The following is a 16,988-nucleotide window of genomic DNA, read 5'->3' on the forward strand; positions in this document are numbered from 1 at the left end:
TTTGTTGTTCCCAACTCTGCTGCCGTGTGGTGATCCTGTAAACTGCACACTTGCAAAGCGAAGCCCAAAGCTATCAGACCAGCAGCATCCATGTAGAAGCTGAAACGTTCATGTGAGGGATAAGTGCAAGGATACAGTGTGTGGATTACAATCTGGCCTTGGACATTCATTGTAAAAATTGATCATTTAAGTATCTGGAACTCAGAAGGCTAGAACCACCAAGGACTCTGTAAAGATTCAGTGTCTACCTGACCCACAGACAGGTAGTGAGCCCAGGGAAAGGGGTGGGGGTACAGATTGGGGGAAGCCATCAGTACAGACGTCGCCCCTACCTGGAAAACTCCCACCCCCACCGCTCCTTGGAGAAACAGTAACCTGGACCTGGAGTGGAGTGAAAGAAAGAGGCTTATTTTTTCCTTTTCCTTTTTTAAGAAGGTCGAAAGATTCAGAGGAGAACAGATAGACTTCCGGGTGTTCTATGGCAATATGGTAAAAAATGCAATATATTTGTCATTTGAAAAATAATGAATTTCTATTCTTCAAATATAATAATTCCTTTTCTGAGTATCAGTTACAAGTGAATAATCTGAAATGTGGACAAAATGTATGTGAAAAAAACTTTATGGTAACATTAATTACATAAGAATAAGGATATGGAATTTTTCTTCCTTCATATTGTTGCTCATTTCTTCTTTGTCTTTTCTGATAATGATTGATAAATTATCACTGTTAAGGAAGCTAGCTGTTAATATGTCCTATTCTCAGAAGCATATGAAATGTCTACTGACTGAAACTTTTCATGAAGCAATTGAAATTTTAAAAAAGAATGACATTTTAAAAACTCACCCTGGGAATCATAAGTGTCAGATGGGCTGGAAATGACCTGACTGTGACCAGAGCATCTTCAAACTGTCTCCTCAGAGAAACCTGAGCCTGGAAGGTGCCAGGGTCAGATGGGGCCTTGCGGGGGAGAGTCAGCCTGAGGCCTGCCCTCCCCTGCATCCCCTCTCCTCCCCCACAGCCAGGGGCCTGGCCTGTGAGCAGGCACTGTGCCCAGTCTGTGTGTCTGTCTTCCCTCTGAACCTGCATCTTCAAACCTCGATGGCAGAAGAACAACCTGGAGAGACTGTGATGAGACACACAGAAGCTATTCGCTAGGCCTGGGTGTGGCCTGAGAACTTTCATTTCTAACAAGCTTCTGGGTCTTGCTGGTGCTGCCTGGAGTGACCACACTGTGAGCTGCCCTGGTCTGAACTGCGCCCCCACCTGCACAGCAAACAGCAGGCCTCGGTCACCCTCAGGACCAAGGCTGCTCACCTGTTGTCCCTTCTCTGGTGGACGTGTAGAGAAGAAGCTGACAGTTCTTGAAGCAGCCTGGGCTCCATTTGGGTAGGAATTGCTGTTCTGAGACCCCTGATTGGTCTAGAAGGGGGATGGCAGGGACCTCCTCTGGGTGTGAGTGCCCCCTCAGGAACCCCTCTCCTTGGTGCGGGCTGGCTGGGAGCATCCAGGGCAGTGTCTTGTACCGTGTAGCATCCAGGGTGGGGCCTCTCTGGACCGAGTCTAAGGGGAGCTCTGCACACACTCTAATCTCTGCACTGAGCCTGTGTTTTGCAGGAAGAAACATGGTGCAAGCGCGTCAGCAGGTGGCCCTCAGGGTGGGACTGCTGTCCCTGGGCGGCTGCAAAGAGAAGAGGGGTCGGGTCTGTAAACACAGAAGACCACAGCCCTCCTCACTGCAGGAGGGGAGCGAGGCCCAAGTGACGTGGGCCTGCCAGACAGAGTGGTCTTAGGGGCTAAGAAAGATCCGTGACGGGAAATGTTAGGTTCAGTCAAAGAGTGTTAATTACTCAGTCGTGTCCGACTCTTTGTGACCCCATGGACTGTAGCCTGCCAGACTCCTCTGTGAGATTTTTCCAGGCAAGAATATTGGAGTGGGTTGCCATTTCTTCCTCCAGGAGATCTTCCCAACCCAGGAACTGAACCTGTGTCTCCTGCATTGCGGGAAGATTCTTTACCATCTGAGCCACCAGGGAAGGTTCTGTCAAAGCCCTGTGTTGTTATGACACCCTTGTGCTCCAGGACCTTGTCTCCAGATCATTCTGAGAAGGAGGGAATGACTAGCAATCTCATCCCCCCAACGCAATGGTTCCCACCTCACCCCCTCCATGCTCACCTGTGAGTTCCTGTGCTCCCGTCCTCATTTCTGCTGACCTGATAATTACTCTTGTATTTTCAGCCTGCTTGCAGTTCTCTTCTTTGTCCTTGAGCCCAGCCCTGGGGAATATCAATGCCTGATTCCACCAAAATTACTCTTCATGGGTCAACTGATCCCAGACCCTGACCATGTGAGATCTCACAGTCTGTAAATACTGGCCAGGGTGATCAGGGGAGAGAGAGTCACTCACGTGACTTGATGCAACTTTTCTACACCAGCGCCGGCCATGGGGCCTGGCTCTCAGGACCACGGAAACAGGAGGTCAAAGGACCGTGTTGCTCATATAAGGAGATGTTGAAGATTCAGAAGCTCATTGGTGTCTGAGCTTCAGAAGGTGGCAGATACAGCCTCTGATAGTGTCTGAAATGGTGAAAGGTGTTGCTATTGGCTCTCAGGAGGGAGGATGTAGGGGATGGTCTATATAGACCCCGGTCGGCACCCTGATGCCTCCTCACAGGCTGATCTGCAGCTGGGACTGTGACCTTGAGGACGTGGGGTCAGGATGGCTCTGAGCCAACACCTCTCCCTCCAGAGACTCTGTGTCCTCCTCCTCGGCACCGTGGTGGGTGGTCAAGGTAAGAACTACCCCTCTGTCCTGGGTCCACAGCAGGGAGAGGATGCCTTGGTGAAGGGAAAGGTGTCTGGAGTTCTGGAACCTAGCCTCAGTGTTTTTGACCAAAAAGGAGCCACACAGACTGTGAATACTGGTCCCTCTTCTGTGGGGGGTCCACTGGTCGTAGCGGCAGATTATACAGAGCAGTGAGGTTTGTTCTGGACCGAGCTGGGTCAGCCTGAGTCCCCTCCACTGTCTCTCTCGTTCTCAGGGAGCTTCTAGGTGGCCCAGTGGCTCCCAGTGTGTGGAAGATAGAGTGACTGAGCTCAGCTGAGATCTGGCTCCACGTGCCTGGTGTGTGAGCACTGCCCCTGGGTCCCCATGTTTCCTGTGTCTATGCTCCTGTAGGCTCTGTGCTTGTGTGTGTGGGTGTGGGTGTGGGTGTGTCTGTGTGAGGAGTTGGTGTTTGTGTGCAAGGATATGTGTGTTTGCAGGGGTGTGTGATGAGTGTGTCAGTGGGTGTAAGAGAGTGGTGTGTGTGTGTGTGAGGGTGTGTGTGTGGAGTGTGTGAGGAGTTTGTGTTTGTGTGCAAGGGTATGTCTGTTTGCAGGGATGTGTGAGGAGTGTGTGAGGGTGTGTGTGTGTGTGTGTATGTGGAGTGTGTGAGGAATTTGTGTGTGTGTGTGTGAAGACGTGTGAGGGTATATGAGGAGTGTATGAGGAGTTTGTGTGTTTGTGTGTGGGGGGATGAGTGAGGAGTGTGTGAGGGTTTGTGTGTTTGTGAGGGTGTGAGGAGTGTGTTTTGTCAGCATGTGAGGAGTTTGTGTGTGTGTGTGTGTGTATGTGTGGAGTGTGTGACGAGTTTGTGAGTGTGTGTGTGAGGCTGTGTGAGAGTGTGTGTGTATGTATGTGTGGAGTGTGTGAGGAACTTGTGTCTGTGTGTGAGGGTGTGTGATGGTGTGTGAGGGTGTGTGGAGCTGGTCTGTGTGAGAGGAATGGGACCGCTGAGCAGGGACTGAGTCCGTTGGTCTGTGAAGCACACAGGGTCCCACAGGGCTGGGTGTCATGGCTGCTGCAGATCAGAGATAATTGTGCACCTGCCTGCCTCTCTCTGGCTCCTCTCCCCCATCCCCCGGGCTCCCTTCTGCTTGTTGCCATGTCTGCCCAGCACTGGGCTCTGTGAGAGGCTCTGCCTGCTGGCCTCATCTGTTCCCACCAGGTGTCCAATGTGGAGTAGAGAAGCCCGTAGCCAGGAGAGAGGACCTCTTGCCTGTAGAGTTCAGATGATGTCCAGTCCCAGGTGTATAAGTTCCCGAGTCCCTGCCCCAGTTCCTGTGACTTGTTTCCTGATGTGATGAGGGCCTGGGATGGTCCTTTTCTGTTGGGCCAGTGTATACTCCTTGGTTCTGCCTCATCACAGCAAAGATTTGGAGTGACGGACATTAAAGCCCTCAGCGTGTCACAGCTCTCGCGTCTTGGACAGACCATGTTATAGCTTTCAGGTCTCGAATGGACCATGTTATAGCTCTTAGACAAATCAGTGTTATAGCTCCGTGTTACAGCTCTATTTTATTTAGATAATAACAGGAAAATCCTTGAGGCATGAGGGCATGTCAACCCAAAGACACGAAGACAAGAGCGCCCCAGTGCGCAGGCTAGAGAGAGAGAGACCTCCAGCCCTTTGGCTCCTCTTTTTATATGTTTTTTTCCCCTCCCCTGGGCCTGCCCTATGCAAATTGGGCTAGCCAGGAATGCTGTTTATTCTACCTGAAGTCCTCACTCTGGTCGTCGGACCTTCCTTTGTTCTATTTCCGTGGGCTTTTCCCTTCCTTGTCTTTTAGCCACCACCATTTTGGACTCCTGTTTCCTATTCTAACTACCTAACATTTTCCCTCCCAGGATCTGCTGTGACTCTCTGGGAGCTCTTTCTCTCTCGTGCCCTCTTCTGTCCCTCCCTGGAGCTGGTTTCCCCTGAGTGAGAGGATGGGGAAGCCATCCTCTCAACCAGTGAGGGCTACGGCTGCAGAGAATATGGTCTCCAGCCTGGAGGAGGCGGCTCTCTCAGATGTGGGTGCTGGTCTGCTGAGACTCAGTGCAGCCCTGTCTCCTCTCAGAGCTCACTGTCATCCCCTAGACCTCAGCCTCCAGGTCACTGCTCTCCTTGGGAAACCCCCTCCATGTCTCTGCTCCTCGAGTGCTGGGTAGATGTTGGTGAAGTGTCTTCTCCTGAGGGCTCTGGAGGGCAGAGGTGGGTTTTGATCCCCTGAGGGGATAGACAACAATGTGTTCTAATGCAAGGCCCAGCATTTACCAGGAAAACTGTTGGAAGTTTCCTGAGACGTTACTTATGAAACAAGACCATTTTGCCAAAGGGAGTACTTTTTTTATTTTTCCTGAAACAACGCTCTTCAGTGTTGTCCTACCAAAATTTTCTTCTTCTACTTCATATGACTTTGAACTTGTTCCTTATAATACAGTAGTCTAGGCATTTGTGAGTATTTGATGATTTCTGAGCTGGGCAGACGTTACAGGAGTTTTTACCAGGAAATCCGTGATGGGCATTGATGAAAAATTATTTCTTGAAGTATAATTGATGTTATTATACACAATAATGTAGGCCCCCAAGATTAGATAATTCAATATATAATATTTTTGTAACATGTTTTTAAAAGTTAACAATATATTTTGCACATCTGTATATATTAATATTGTTAATTATGCTGCTTTTACACAGTAAAAATTTTTTATTGTTTTGATGTGTGTGCGCACTCAATTGTGTCTGACTCTTTGTGGCTCCATGGACCGTAGCCACCAGGCTTCTCTGTCCCATGGGGTTCTCCAGGCAGGAATACTAGAGTGGGTTGCCATGCCCTCCTGAGGGGATCTTCCAGACACAGGGATTGAATCTGCATCTCTTTTGTCTCTGGCACTGGCACACAGATTCTTTGCATTGCTTGGGAAGTCCATTGTATTGATGGAATTACAAAAGATAGGATATTCCAGGGATAACATAGAAAATTTAACCTCCTAGAATCGTTTATTATATAATTGAAATGCAGCATACTTTCCTAATCACTGATGTTAGGCATGTCAATGAAAATTCAATTAACAATTTTGTTAAGGAGAAAAGCAGGGGATTTTATTCTACCCAAACTTTGGTTAATAACCAGGGAAGCAGATTTTAGGAAAGCTCCAGAGTCGTCTTGAGTCCTAATCTCTTAAGTGAAATCTCATCACTTTTGCCAAATTCCATTTAGACTCATGTTACTAGATACACACAAGTGGGAGAGTTACATGAATACCAAGGACATGAATACCAAGCAGCAGGAATATCAGGAAACTTTAGAGCCTGTTACCCCAGCCCTCTGTTCCTAAGCTGGATAAGATGCTCCCTATGGACACGGAAGGAGGGGGAGGATTCCTACCTGTATTCCATCAGCTGTAACTGAGACGGTGAAGCTGGGCCCTAGTAGCCTTGGGCACATCTACAGGGAGGGCAGCATCCAGAGTCTCTGAAGGCCTGTCCTTGGTGGTGACCCTGGAGCTGGCTCTACAGGCTTGTGAGAAGTACCTAGTGTCCCTCCATCCTGCTCCATGTTCTGTGATGGCACATTGGGAGCTTAGAGTTGGCCACGGTGGGAATATGTGTACCACAGAAGTCAACAAGTACTATATATAGGGAATTTTTCCTCTCAGCTCATTTAAAAAATATTTATACCATTGCCTAGTCTCCTAAAATCTCCCCTGTATCCTATGTCTGTGTCTCTTGCAGCTCTGGAACTGAGGCTGAAGGATGGAGCCCACCGCTGTGAGGGGAGAGTGGAAGTAAAGCTTCAAGGAGAATGGGGCACAGTGAATGATGATGGTTGGGACCTGGAGGAGGCAGCTGTGGTGTGCAGACAGCTGGGGTGTGGAGCTGCTACTGGGGCTCCTCGAGATGCTTATTTTGGACCATCAGCTGGCCCCATTTGGTTTAGCTATGTTTCATGCAAGGGAACAGAGACAACTCTCACTGAATGTCAGCATTCTAGTATTGGAGACTTTGGTAATTATGGCTTACTTCATGACTGGGATGCTGGAGCAGTCTGCTCAGGTGAGTCCTGCCTGGTGTGGGTGTGGGTCCCCAGCAGGAAAAGCTTTGGTCTGATTCCCAGAATAACTATGTGAGAATACGGATCACAGCCTTTAGAGTCTACTTGAGTGAAGATGCCAGTCCCACATGATTCCTAGAGCACTGGGTGCTCAAGGGAGCAAAAGGAATTGCTTGGACTTGAACAGTAAAGGCTCCAGACCAACTTCTGGGTTGGACCTGTCTAAGTTAGTTTCATCATGGTAGCTGCTTTTTATTCTTTCTTAGGATGGTTTGAGAAGTGCAGCTACAGGGTGGTGTATAGGAGAGATACAGGCAAGCAAAGTTAACTGTATTCATAGCTCCCAGGAATTATTATCTGTCCTATGAAAAGACAGAGGACCATCAGGTGGGTACATGGGGAGATGCCAATAGAACAAGCTCAACCTAGCAGTCTTAACCAAAATGGGGCATGAAAACTCGGGACTAGTGACAATACTGTGGGTCAAGATGCAGTTACACAAGGAAAAGACCTGAGGGGATTTCACTGGTGTGTTTGAATGTCACTAGGTCACAGTCAGTCAGGGGTGGCAAGAAGGGGGACTTCTGGCAGGGGATAGTCTCATTACACTGGTGTACCTGCTCACCTGGGTGGGGAGCTCGTATCCTTTTGTGGGGATGTTGAAGCTGCAGAAAAATATGAAGCTTTGAAATTTATACCACAGTAGCTGGAACAAAACAAGTGCTAAGACAGTGATGCTAAAAGAACTTAAAGTGACTCATAAAAAGTGTTCAGTGCTGTCTAAGTGTAACTGACTTGTGCCAAATTGGAGGCAGTAAAGCAGCAGTGAAACTAGAGTGTGAATGGGTGGTCTCAGGAACTGAGAACATCTCAGTTGTTATCACAGTGGCAGATGAGATGGCCAGGATGTTAATCTATCAGAGCAGCTGGGTTGGAGGAAGAGTCCAAAATCACAGTGAATTCCCTAAGGGAGGTGGTTGAGTCTCACTCAGAAAAGGGTCACCCCACTTGATGGGATGGTGGGACATGGGAGCCCTGAGGATATCTGCAGTGGGTCCCTAAGTGAAGTGAAGTGAAAGTTGCTCAGTCGTGTCTGATTCTTTGCAGTCCCATGAACTATACAGTCCATGGAATTCTCCAAGCCAGAATACTGGAGCCACAGCCAATTAGTTTGTTGGTGTTATATTGGAGAAGATCAATGGAAAGGTGATCTTTTCCAATCTCACCTTGAGCAGATTTTTGATGATACTAGTTGAGACCGCTAAGAAAACAATTATTTTTCTTTTTTAGAAATGACTTTATCTGGGCATTATTGACATACAAAAACTATACATATTTAATGTTTTCAATATGATAAGTTTGGAAATCAGTATACATCTGTGAAACCATTACAACACCCATGCCATAAACCTGTTCATCTCCTCAAAAGTTTTTGTTCACCTTCTTTTTTACAGTATTACTCTCAAAAACAATTATTTTCAAGGAGATTTGACTTTCAGTTATAAATTTCTGCTTTAAGAAAGCCTTAATGTTTTCCAACATTTCAAGTGACATTCCTTACTGGCACAACGTCCTAGCCATGGTTTCGTCTGAAGATAAACTTCTGGAGACACTACAGGAGGCTCTGCTTTATTTTGATTAATCAGCATCTAAGTAAAAATGGACTGTGTGCTGCTGGAGCTTCTAGAGATCATTTTAAGAAAATTGATGTCTTGATATTAATTCCAGTTAAGATGCATTTTAAAATAAGATTTGTGAGTAGTCTGGCATTTAAACCTTGATTGTGGCTTGTACTCCCTGACCGCTATTGCTCTAACTTTGGCTCTCATACATTTATGGACAATTCCAGTTTACTTCTACTAATGTCTTTGTCACCAGTTTCCTCCCACTCATCTGTCTTTTCTCTATTTTCAGACATGTTTTAATAATGTGAGGGTAAGTCAAAGTGGTGGTGATGCACCAGAGATAAGAATAGAATAGCACATCTGTTCAGTTTTCTCACTGGAATTGAAGTCTGGGAGTTTATTCCTCTCAGTCTTGTATGGAAGAGAAATCTTAGACTTATCAGTCTTAGCTTATTCCTCTCAGTCAGGTATGGAAGAGAAATCTCAGACTCCTCAGTGGATTGTTGGAAGTGAAGCAGGAGAAATCCAGAGTAGAAACAATCACCTGAGAAGAATGTACAGGAGTTTGTTTGAATTAAAAAGTGGACTTCAAGGGCTTCAAGACAAAGGTTTTGGATGGCTTCACAAGCTGAGAAGGACTGCAGTACAGAAATGCAAAATGATGAGGGGATGAAGATGCAGGGATTACAGGAGGGGAGGGTGGGTCCATGATTCAGGTCAACTACTACACTCACTGCAACCTCTGTGTACCCTTTCTTCCTGCCTTCTCTTCCTTTATCTTGAAATAGGAGTCATTTCTGAGCCCTCTGGAAGTGCCGGCCATTGAAGGTTGCCATTTTCTTTGTGGGAAGTTTTTATAATATTGAATCTATTTCTTTAACAAATATGGGACCAATCAGATTTTCCTTTTTTTTTTTTTTTTTTTTTGGTGTCAGGTTCTGGTGAGTTGTGCTTTTCAAGGACTTGGCCAATTTTGCCTAAATTTTTGAAATTGAGTAAAATGTGCTCATATATCATATCATTAAATTCACCAATTGACTCTGTTGATTTTTTCATTGTATGTTTGCTTTCTATTTAATTGATTTCTGTTCTCAGTTTTCGTTCCTCTTTTTCGCTTACAATTTGCTATTATTGTTGTAGATCCATGAAATGGAATCTTAGATCATTTCATTCAGCTTTGGTTTTTATTCTAATGTAGGCATCAAGGAAGCTTCAGTGTTCCAAATTTTTTTCTGGCCACGACTTTAACGTTAGCCCACTAATTTTGATACTACATAATTTCTTTTGTATTTTATCATCATGAAATATTTTTCTTTCTCTCTGAATATATCCTTTACCCTATAGTCTTACTTTGAATGATACTAATATAAACACTACAATTTTGTACATGGTGTATAATTTTTACCTGTTTATTAATAATTTGTTTCTGTGCTTATATTTAAACATACATATTTAGAGAGAGCATATGGTTTTACAGGGCTTCCCTAATAGCTCAGACAGCAAAGAATCTGCTTGCAATGCTGGAGACCAGTGTTCAACTCCTGGGTTGGGAAGATCCACTGGATAAAGAAATGGCAACCCACTCCAGTATTCTTGCCTGGAAAATCCCAAGGACAGAGGAGCCTGGTGGGCTACAGTCCATGGAATGCAAAGAGTCAGACACAACTGAGGGACTTCGCTTTCACTTTTCCAGTACTTAAATGTTTTTACTTTGTCATGGGACTTGCATTGCCTCAAACAGAAAGTCAGAACTACTTATCTTATCTTCTCCTGGCTTCAATCTTTCCCAGCATCAGAGTCTTTTCCAGTGAGTCAGATCTTTGCATCAGGTGGCCAAAGTATTGGAGTTTCAGCTTCAGCATCACTCCTTCCAATGAATATTCAGGACTGATTTCCTTTAGGACTGACTGGTTCGATCTTCTTGCTATCCAAGGGATTCTCAAGAGTCTTCTCTAACACCACAGTTCAAAAGTATCAATTGTTTGGCACTCAGCTTTCTTTATAGTCCAACTCTCACATCCATACACTACTACTGGAAAAATCTTAGCTTTGACTAGATGGATCTTTGTTAGCAAAGTAATGTCTTAGCTTTTTAATGCTGTCTAGGTTGGTCATAGCTTTTCTTCCAAGGGTCAACCTCTTTTAATTTCATGGCTGAGGTCACCGTCTGTAGTGATTTTGGAGCCCAAGAAAATAAAGTCTGTCACTCTTTCCACTGTTTTCCCATTAATTTGCTGTGAAGTGCTAGGACCAGATGCCATGATCTTTGTTTTTTGAATGTTGAGTTTTAAGCCAACTTTTTCACTGTCCTCTTTCACTTTCATCAAGAGGCTCTTTAGTTCTTCATTTTCTGCCAAAAGGCTGGTATCATCTGCATATCTGAGGTTATTGATATTTCTCCTGGCAATCTCGATTCCACCTCAAGCTTCATCCAACTTGGCATTTCCCATGATGTACTCTGCATAGAAGTTCAATAAGCAGGCTGACAATATACAGCCTTGACATACTCCTTTCCCGATTTGGAACCAGTCTGTTGTTCCATATCCAGTTCTAACTGTTGCTTCTTTACCTGCATACAGATTTCTCAGGAGGCAGATAAGGTGGTCTGGTATTCCCATCTCTTTAAGAATTTTCCACAGTTTGTTGTGATCCACCCAGCCGAAGACTTTGGTATAGTCAATAAAGCAGAAGAAGATTATTATTATTTTTTTTTTGAACTGTCTTGCTTTTTCTATGATCCAGCGGATGTTGGCAATTTGATCTCTGGTTCCTCTGCCTTTTCTAAATACAGCTTGAACATCTGGAATTTCTTGGTTCACATACTGTTGAAATCTGGCTTGTACAGTTCTTCTGTGTATTATTGCCACCTTTTCTTAATTTCTTCTGCTTCTGTTAGGTCCATACTATTTCTATCCTTGTTTGTGCCCATCTTTGAATGAAAAGCTCCCTTGGTATTTTTAATTTTCTTGAGGAAAATTTCTCTAGTCTTTCCCATTCCACTGTTTTCCTCTTTTTCTTTGCGATGATCACTGAGGAAGGCTTTCTTATCTCTGCTGGATGTTCTTTGGAACTCTGCATTCAGATGGGTATACTTTCTTTTTCACCTTTGCCTTTAGCTTCTCTTCTTACTCAGCTATTTGTAAGGCCTCCTCAGACAGCCATTTTGCTTTTTTGCGTTTCTTTTTCTTGGGGATGGTTTGGATTACTGCCTCTTGTACAATGTCACTAACATCCATCCACAGTTCTTCAGGCACTCTATCAGATTCAATCCCTTGAAATATTTGTCATTTCTATTGTATAATCATAAGGGATTTGATTTAGGTCATACCTGAATGGTGTAGTGGTTTTCCCTACTTTCTTAAATTTAAGTCTGAATTTTGAAATAAGGAGTTCATGATCTCCTGTTAAATTAATCCAAATAATTATTTCAGTTAGTATAAATTTCAATTTTACAAGTTCCGTTTGTTTTTTCTAGCTTCATTTCTGTTTATTTTTATGCTTCATTAATCATATTTATATTAGTGATTTAAAGATTTTATCAGCCAATTCAATCATTTCTATAATTCTGAATCTGTTTTTAATGATTGCTGAAAGAGCAATCAATGTGTTATGGGTTATATTTTTATTTTTTGAAAATTCTAGTTTTTGGGTTTTTTTTTTTTTTTTGGATACTGAGAATTGCTAGATAGTCCTTTACTGGAAAGAACTTTAGAAATAAGTAATCAGAACACACTCAGTAACCAAGGAATTGTACATGATGAATTAAATTTTTTTAAATTGAGTTACCTTCATTTTCTTCAAAATGTGTTCCTATGATGACCAATCGACAAGTTTTTATTTTAGTATTCCTCCTTTAGTTTCAAAGCTTCCTGTGATCCCACCTTACCTGCCACATGCCTCACTTACACTTCATTCTACACCAGGTGTTTCCATTTTTTATTTTCTTTTCTATCCATCCATATCTTTTAAGATGGTGTTTGCTTGTCTGAAGTGGAAGAAATGAGAAATGATGATAGGGTTAGGTGGTAGATGTGAGAAACAGAAGGTGATATAATATGCAAAAAACTTATTCAACTAGTATTTTCCAAAATATTTATATATTTTATCCATACTGAGGCTTTTGCAACTAGAAACTCTCCAAATTATGGCTTGTGTTTTCACTGCCTCCTTCCTCTCATTCCCATTCTCTTCTTCCTTCTCCTTTACCTCCTCCTCATCCTTCTTCTTATTTTTGTTTTGGCAGCATTACAGATTCTTTTAACATTACAAAACATTCTTTTAACATTACAAAACAATTTCATTCGTGAATGAAACTAAGTAAGATGTAAATAAATGGAAAGTCATCCTGTATTTACAGATTGGAATAATTAATATTGTTAAATATCTATGCTATTTGAAGTGATGTACAGACTTGATGCAATCCCTATCAAACTCTCAATGGCATTGTTTATGGAAATAGAAAAGGCAATCTTCAAATAAGAGTGTGTTGTTTAATTTTTAGGTAGTCATTAATTTTCCTGTTTTCTTATCATCACTTAATTTTAGATTCAATCCACTGTGGTCATATAGACACTTGGAATGATGTTGATCTTGAATTTGTTAAAACTTGCTTGTACCTAGCCAGGAAAACATGCCATGTGTGCTTGAGAAGAATGCATAGTTTTCTGTGGATAGGAATACAGAATTAGTACAATGGTGGTATTAAAATCAATTACTGTCACCCCTTTGCATTTTCTACAACTCCAGTCTCAGAAGAAAAATCTCTAATAGGAGGTGATCTGCAAACTCAGCTATCTGGGAAACTCTCACTGAGAACTCCCTCTCTCCCAGGTTCATTGACAAATCCTGGGATTTCAAGAGAGATGGTCAGGACCACCCTACCTCCTATGGTTTTTCCAGTAGTCATGTATAGATGTGAGAGTTGGACTATAAAGAAAGCTGAGCACCAAAGAATTGATGCTTTTGAACTGTGGTGTTGGAGAAGACTCTTGAGAGTCCCTAGGACTGCAAGGAGATCCAACCAGTCCATCCTAAAGGAAATCAGTCCTGAATATTCATTGGAAGGACTGATGCTGAAGCTGAAATTCCAATACTTTGGCCACCTGAGGTGAAGAACTGACTCATTGGTAAAGACCCTGATGATGCTGGGAAAGATTGAAAGCAGGAGGAGATGAGATGAGGATTAGATTGTTGGATGGCATCACCGACTCAATGGACATGAGTCTGAGCAAGCTCCTGGAGTTGGTGATGGACAGGAAGGCCCGGAGTGCTGCAGTCCATGGGGTCACAAAAAGTCGGACATGACTGGGCAACTGAACTGAACTGAACATCCCTCTCTATGACTCTCTGAGCTTTCTTAACTCATCTTATTTCCCACTGAGGTAACCTAATAATTCTCGGAATTTTTTGTCACCAAAATTTTGGAAAAAATATGATGCCAATTAGTTATAATATCCATATTTCTTTACTGGAGCTGTCTTCTGTCTAGAAATTGGCATGTACTCATGGAGTCAGCCTCATGATTTTCCATAACCTAAGGTTCCAAAATGACTGCAGATGGTGATTGCAGCCATGAAATTAAAAGATGCTTAGTCCTTGGAAGGAAAGTTATGACCAACCTAGATAGCATATTAAAAAGCAGAGACATTACATTGCCAACAACAGTCCATCTAGTCAAGGCTATGGTTTTTCCAGTGGTCATGTATGGATGTGAAGAAAGCTGAGCACCAAAAAATTGATGCTTTTGAACTGCGGTGTTGAAGAAAGCTCTTGAGAGTCCCTTGGACTGTAAGGAGACCCAACCAGTCCATCCTAAAGGAGATCAGTCCTGGGTGTTCATTGGAAGATGCTGAAGCTGAAACTCCAGTACCTTGACCACCTCATGCGAAGAGTTGACTCATTGGAAATGACCCTGATGCTGGGAGGGGTTGGAGGCAGGAGGAGAAGAGGACAACAGAGCATGAGCTGTCTGGATAGCATCACTGACTCGATGGACTTGAGTTTGAGTAAACTCTGGAAGTTGGTGATGGACAGGGAGGTCTGGCATGTTGCGATTCACGGGGTCGCAAAGAGTCAGACATGACTGAGCGACTGAACTGAATTGAACTGAACTGAAGTCACTTGAAGACTAGCTCTGGGAGAGAAAGCTGGTCAGAATATTAGCTCTCAAGTCTCAGCAAAGGTTTCTAACCTTGTCTGGATGATACATCTCTAATCTCATATCCCACATCCCTCTGGGTGGGTTGTATTCTGCATATCTCTGCATTCAAGCTTAAGTGCTCACATATTATACAGTGTCCTTGGGTCTGTAGGCCCCAGGCTTCTAAATGAGAAATTTTCTTCTCTAACAAATGCAAAATATGTGTTCCTGGTATTCAGGTGTTCCAGTGATCTGTCTTAGGCCAGATCTGTCCAGGCTCCAAGACCAAGGAATTCACATTTTTTAACCAATCTCAAAGTATATGTTCTTGGATTTCAGCCATCAAACTGACCCGGTAATCCTTCTGGATTTCTCTTCAGAGACTTGCATGTGAAAATCCAGTTATGAATATAACTGTGAAACTCTCTCCCCTTTCCCTGTCCTAGGAAATAAAAGCTTTTACAGTGATGCCCGGGACATATTGTTTTTAATTGTCGAGCAAGGACCATGAGCACTCACTAGGTTTATTGTTTTTCTCTCAGGATTTGTGCGTCTAGCTGGAGGAGCTAGACCTTGCTCTGGGCGAGTAGAAGTGCATTCTGGAGAAGCCTGGACCCCAGTGTCTGATGGGAACTTCACACTTCCCACTGCCCAGGTCATCTGTGCAGAGCTGGGCTGCGGGAAGGCTGTGTCTGTCCTGGGACACTTGCCCTTCAGAGAGTCAGATGGCCAGGTCTGGGCTGAAGAGTTCAGGTGTGAGGGGAAGGAGCCTGAGCTCTGGGTCTGCCCCAGAGTGCCCTGTCCAGGGGGCACGTGTCACCACAGTGGAGCTGCTCAGGTTGTCTGTTCAGGTGAGATGTAGGTCAGGACTTATCCTCCCTGCACACTCTGTTCAGGTGAGAAATCATGAGATTTTGCTGAAATCCTGTTATCTCGTATCCAGCATACTCAGAAGTCCGGCTCATGACAAATGGGACCTCCCAGTGTGAGGGACAGGTGGAGATGAACTTTTCTGGACGATGGAGAGCGCTCTGTGCCTCCCACTGGAGTCTGGCCAATGCCAATGTTGTCTGTCATCAGCTCGGCTGTGGAGTCGCCATCTCCACCCCCAGAGGACCACACTTCATGGAAGGAGGTGATCAGATCTCAACAGTCCGATTTCACTGCTCAGGGGCAGAGTCCTTCCTGTGGAGTTGTCCTGTGACTGCCCTGGGTGTCCCTGACTGTTCCCATGGCAACACGGCCTCTGTGATCTGCTCAGGTAAGAGAGAGGGACAAGGGCTACTGGTACTCAGGATGCTCCTGGAGTGAAACGTCTCCAAGAACAGAGAGTGAGGGAAAACTGGCTTCAAAATTCAGATATTCTGTGGTGAAATATGGTTCTTCTCATTTTTCATTTGTTTTTCAGGTCAGGGCAAAACGTATGAAGGGGAATAATATATTTTTAAACAACATTGCTATTTACACATGGTCATAGAAAACAATGTATAAGCAGTAAGTGTAGATTTCAGTCATGGTCTCCAGCCCAGGTCAACAAAGAAAACATTCCCAGCACCACAAAGTTATTGTTGCCTCCCCATAACTGTGCCCTCCCACCTCTCTAGTGAAAATCGCTTACTAACTTCTACCGTAGAAGACTTCATCAGTGTTTGAAGTGTATGTAAAATCACACAGTATGTTTTCTTTTGCATCTAATTTATTTATTTTCTTATTTTATCTAATTTATTTAATGATTAAGTCACTTGCTCAGTAGCTCTGTCATGTCCGACTCTTTGCCACTGCATGGACTATAGCCCACCAAGTTTCTTTGTCCATGGGATTTCCCAGCAAGAATACCGGAATGATGTGCTGTTTCCTCCTCCAGGGCATCTTCCAATCCGGGGACTGAATCTGAGTCTTGCACTTCCTGCACTGGCAGACAGAGTCTTTACCACTGAGCCACCAGGGAAGCCCTTGGTGCTTCTCATATCCGTTTACAAATAACTCTGCCTACACCATAAAAAACATTCTCTGAGAGTATTTTATAGAAGTTTAATCTTTTTTCTCTTGCATGTTGTACTTTCCTTCTGGTATGGATATCTGTGTAAGATAATTGTCAGGTTTCATAGAGACATCCAATTGACTCAGATCTTTCTGAAAAGACACCTTTCCAGATTGCACTGCCATTTTGTCATAAACAGAAGGGTATGCATGTCTGAGTCTTTTTTGAGACTCTCTACTCTGTTCCATTGTATCATTTGTATACCCTTGCACGTTTTTGTTTCTTTTCTTTTGTTTTTCTTACATTTTCTCAATTACTGTAATTTTATAAGAAGTCTGAAAACTTTTAATTTATAGGAATTACTTTATACTTAGTCTTCAT

The 16,988-nt window shown here is 43.7% G+C and overlaps 1 protein-coding gene across 1 annotated transcript in view; it reads left to right on the forward strand.

The window, feature by feature from the left end:
• Positions 1-16,988, forward strand: part of LOC133043708 (antigen WC1.1-like) — a 72,295-nt gene that overhangs the window by 46,999 nt on the left and 8,308 nt on the right. The window contains exons 9-10 of the mRNA XM_061124861.1: positions 15,169-15,477; positions 15,570-15,887. Of these exons, the coding sequence (XP_060980844.1) occupies positions 15,169-15,477; positions 15,570-15,887 (627 nt within the window). The remainder of the gene's footprint in view (positions 1-15,168; positions 15,478-15,569; positions 15,888-16,988) is intronic.

This window comes from Dama dama, chromosome 22, assembly GCF_033118175.1.
Source record: "Dama dama isolate Ldn47 chromosome 22, ASM3311817v1, whole genome shotgun sequence".
NCBI lineage: Eukaryota > Metazoa > Chordata > Mammalia > Artiodactyla > Cervidae > Dama > Dama dama.